This window comes from Adiantum capillus-veneris, chromosome 28, assembly GCF_014529385.1.
Source record: "Adiantum capillus-veneris isolate H3 chromosome 28, ASM1452938v2, whole genome shotgun sequence".
NCBI classification, from domain to species: Eukaryota; Viridiplantae; Streptophyta; class Polypodiopsida; order Polypodiales; family Pteridaceae; genus Adiantum; species Adiantum capillus-veneris.
Genome location: NC_140958.1, coordinates 33987650 through 33992076, shown reverse-complemented (window position 1 = coordinate 33992076; position 4427 = coordinate 33987650). Strand labels below are relative to the sequence as shown.

At 41.7% G+C, this 4427-nt stretch overlaps 1 protein-coding gene across 1 annotated transcript; it reads right to left on the bottom strand.

The window, feature by feature from the left end:
- Positions 1-1751: 1751 nt before the first annotated feature.
- On the bottom strand, positions 1752-4170 carry LOC147420263 (uncharacterized). Its single transcript, XM_086504317.1, has 3 exons — positions 3880-4170; positions 3392-3521; positions 1752-2687 (listed from the first exon to the last, which is right to left on the bottom strand). Exons 1-3 carry the CDS (start codon positions 4019-4021, stop codon positions 1775-1777), a joined length of 1185 nt encoding a protein of 394 aa, XP_086360443.1. The 5' UTR covers positions 4022-4170; the 3' UTR covers positions 1752-1774.
- Positions 4171-4427: the final 257 nt, after the last annotated feature.

The window sequence follows — 4427 nt, the reverse complement described above, 5'->3', positions numbered from 1 at the left end:
AGACTGTTTAAAAACACTTTTTGGTAGTGGATTATGTCCCAAGTGCTTCAAACCAATTTTGTGAGTAAAATAGCATTTTTAGAGCTGAGAGCCACTTTGAAAGAAAAGGAAGGTACTTTTACCCTAAACGTTGGGCAGAAGTGCTTGTTTAAGTTCAGTGAGTATTTTGGGGAATACCTAAAGTACTTGAGGTTAAAAATGGTTGTTTTTTTTTGGCATTGTCTCCTTATAAATTGTTGGTGGTTATCACATGTTGCTTTGCACTCACCATTTAGGGTTGGGCTAATGTAGGAGGAGCTCTCAACATCCCTTTTGGATGGCACTTTTCTTTTGTATATATGGCCAAGCTTGCGATGGGTTGCAACATATGATTCTCTAAAGGATGGGTTGCTCTATATAAATTCTCTTTTACTGTAACATGTTATACTGTTGTACATAGTCTAATGCAATAAAGGATAAAAACCATTTCAAGTCTCAATTTTGTACTCTTCAAGCCTTTATATCGGTATATTTTTGTAGAGTGTACAAGGCTTTGCTAGCCAAAAAGAAAATATACACAAAGGACAAGTATGGTCTATAGAGCATTCATTTACAGATGATATCTCCATCAATATCATAGTTGATTTCCTAGTCGATGATACATATGTCAATTGCAATACCAATGCATACACAGGCCTATATGCCAAGGCTCTAATAACGATGGTCGCAATGACGATTGTTGTGATGTTGAGGCCAAAAATGGTGCCTTGTTTATAATCGTCGTTTTGAGTATCATAAACTTGAAGACACTCTTATAGTGGTTACCCAATATGAGCTATAGTTTGGCAAGTGATGATGCTCACCTAGAAGGTGAGCACATGTGGGGTGGAGATTGAATAATGGATTATGTCGAGATGAAAGGAACCGAAGAGAAACATGCAATTCGGGTGTGTGTCCATGTGATCGATCGATGCCCCCTCTCAATCTAGCCCTTTTCTCTCCTCTGATCACCCCTATAGGTCTTCCAAAAATCACATATAGCACATATATTCAAGAGGTATATCTAGAATGCCTCTACACACAATTCACCATGAAGAAAATGGATCACAAACTTATAACATTTTGTAATATTCTATTCATTAACCCCTTCGATAAATGTAATTGTGTAATTCTTTGAAATTTGAAAAAGCCCATCTTTTGAACTCATGTACTACACTTACATGTTTTGAGATGGACCTCGGGCCTTTCCCTCCTTTACCAATGTAGAGGGTGACCTCTCTCTCTCTCTCTCTCTCTCTCTCTCTCTCTCTCTCACACACACACACACACACACACACACACACACACACACACACACATATGAGGATTGTGAATGGACACGAATTCTTGAAGATTGTCTAGTATTGCAACAAAGCACAAAGGATTCAAGCATCAAGTTATACTCACAACCTTAAATTAGGGCATGATCATGGAGCCAAAAAAAACAAAAAAAGGGAGTGTGATATGTGGTGCAAGCTGAGCTCCTTGTGAATTTAGGGAGCTCTAGTGTAAAATAGCCAACCTAAGGACCGTTAGAATGTAGGATACAATAAAGGGAAATTCAAATAGCAATGATTCAAGTTTCTACTAGGACTATCCATTTTAAATGAAAATGATGTGAGAAGATAGCTCTCAAGATCTCTTCACACCAAAGGCTCCAACAATTTTACTTATCAAGTTTCACAAAGAAAGAAAGATACACATTTGGACCTAGCTAGCATGCAAAATCAAAGTACACCAATATCATCAATAAAATTCATAAGTTCTCAAAGGTGGCATGACCAAGAAGGTTGAGCACTCTATTCCAATAAGAGTCATGTTGGCTAGTGTGATCATTAATTGAGACTGAGGAGCTCTCAGTAGGATCACAATTGGCAATTGGGTTGTAGCTTTCGTTGGATGAGAGGTCAAGGCTAACCAGGTCATCTGGAATCAAAAACTCATTAGATAGGAGGTGACTTGATAGGGAATCATTGCTAGTACAAGTGTCCGGCGTACCTATACTATTAGTGGTGCTAGCAAGAACATGATCCTGATACATATGTTCAATCCCTTGCTTGTTGACGTTTAGACAATGTTTGCTAAGTAAAGTACTACTAGGGCTCGTCTCATTTCCATCACGAGATGCTGGTTGGTAATTATCAACAAGATTGTTGTTGAAAGGTTGGGAATCATGGTTGTTGGGCTTGTTAGGAAGCATATTAGAGAAGTTGGAAACAAGTTTTTCAGTCAATGCTCGTGGCTGGAAGTTTGTTGCGTGATGTAGAGCATTCAAATCATACGTAGGTGCTTGATTTTGTTGTAGGCTCTGTAACCATGATGCGAGGTAATTTTGAATGTATGTCCCATGAGAGCTAGCTAGTTTTTGTCTTGTTTCTGCCTCCACCCTCGCTAGCTCCCATTGGACAAGGTGGCATGCAATGCTTGGGTCTAGCTTCAAAGATTGTTGCAATAGGACTTTTTGCCAATCGCTATTATTCACGCAACTCCTTTGGTTGTAAGCTGAGAGATTACCATAAAGGTGATGATGGGATGGAAACATGTTCAAGGGAAGGTGTGTCGCAGGATCAATTCCCATCTTACTTAGTCTCTTCTTAAGATGAGTGTTCCAATGATTCTTTACTTCATTATCAGTTCTACCGGGTAAATGGGATGCTATGCTTGACCACCTACATAGAGAAAGCTCATTAGATTTCAAAATATCAAGCATGAACTGTATTTTAGAACTAGATAAATACATCTTCTAGATCAACATTTAGCATGTGTAATACTCTTCTAATTAGTGTGTCCTTTGTAGATTCACAAGAAGGAAAACGGAGTCTTTTTCAGTGTTTTTCATACAATGGATAACATCATGAGCTTCTGCTCGAGAGGCACCGCATACCTAGCTAGGTACGATTGGGGGTAGGGGACCCCCGGCCCCCCCACCGGGCCGGCGGTCCCCTGCCCCCAATCGTACCTAGCTAGGTATGCGTTGCCTCCCTCACAGAAGCTCATGATGTTGAGGTAAGTCACAATGTGGGAATTACTGTGAGAATTTGCATTTAACTTCTTGTGGTACAAGCGAGCTAACAACCTTAAAGGCTATTTGATTGACCAATGGCCTCCTCAATGTAGATCATGTAATGAGCTATCGTCCCCAGAGCATCGGTTTTGCGGGAAACACGGTGAGAGGTTAGGCTCACATATGAATGCAGCCATTAAACACCTCAGGCTCAAAAAACAATTGTACCTGTCTCCTTCCTTGTCTAATTAGGCCTGGCTTTAGAACAGCAGTTTTGTAACAGATTTTAAGAAGTGCTAGAATTTTCAAGCACGATTTGTGACTCATGCATCTATTCTATGAAGAAATTACGTGGGACGGGCTGCTTACTTGTTTCCCAGCACAGCGTGAAGTTGGATGATGATGCTCTCCTCGTGGCCTGAGAAGTTGCCACGTTTGATGTTGGGACGCAAGTAATTGGTCCACCTCAGTCGGCAGCTCTTCCCGCATCGCTCAAGCCCTACCAAATTAAGCAAACTTAATCAAACAAACAAACAAACACAGAAATCGATTGCAGTAAAAAAAGTAGTTAACGCGTTACGGAAAATTGAGTTACTCCCCAAAACCAAACAAAACAGAAGGAAGGAAAAAGGGGGAAAACATGAGCTCAGCCTGAAACCTGCACAGCGCAGGCGACAGGTCTGAAACCCAACTGTAGAGATCAGCAAGGTGCATGACCGGCTAATCCGGTAATTTTCTTCTATTTATCAGATATTCCGCAAAGGATCCCGCAATTTCAAAGAGTAAATTCAAACTAACATAATGATGATTAAGCTGGATGAGGGTGATTTGGTTAATTTTGTGCAAGGGAGGATTACCGGCTAGCTTGGGGAGGGTCCGCCAGCTGCCGTGGCCCTTATTCTTCTTGATGAAAGCCACCAGCTTCTCATCCTCGTCCTCAGTCCATGCTCCTTTCCTGAGCCCCTCTTTGTCCTCAGGACAGCAAGGCGCGCGAACCATATCTACTGATCTCGTACGTAGGCGAGATGCGATAGCGTCTGCACCTTGCAGATAAAATGCGACACGCAACTGCTCTAGCAACTGATGGCCTGGCTCTTCCCCTCTCTCTCTCTCTCTCTCTCTCTCTCTCTCTCACAGCGCAAGCCTGTTTAGTATGGCTCTTTAGTGCGCTCTCTCCTTTATAAATGATTCACCCTTTCCAAACGCGTAATAACTTTTCGTCCTAGCGTCAGCCTTCTTCTCCGTTCACACTAGCCCTGGCACCTCACCTTCTAAACCTTCATCCATCACCAACCCCAATTTTAGGATTTAGCTATTGACTCCCCTAACTCCTTGATTGCGATCTCACTGCCTATAGGGCTCACAAAGTTCTGTTCCCTCCGAAAGCTAAATGATTGGCAACAAC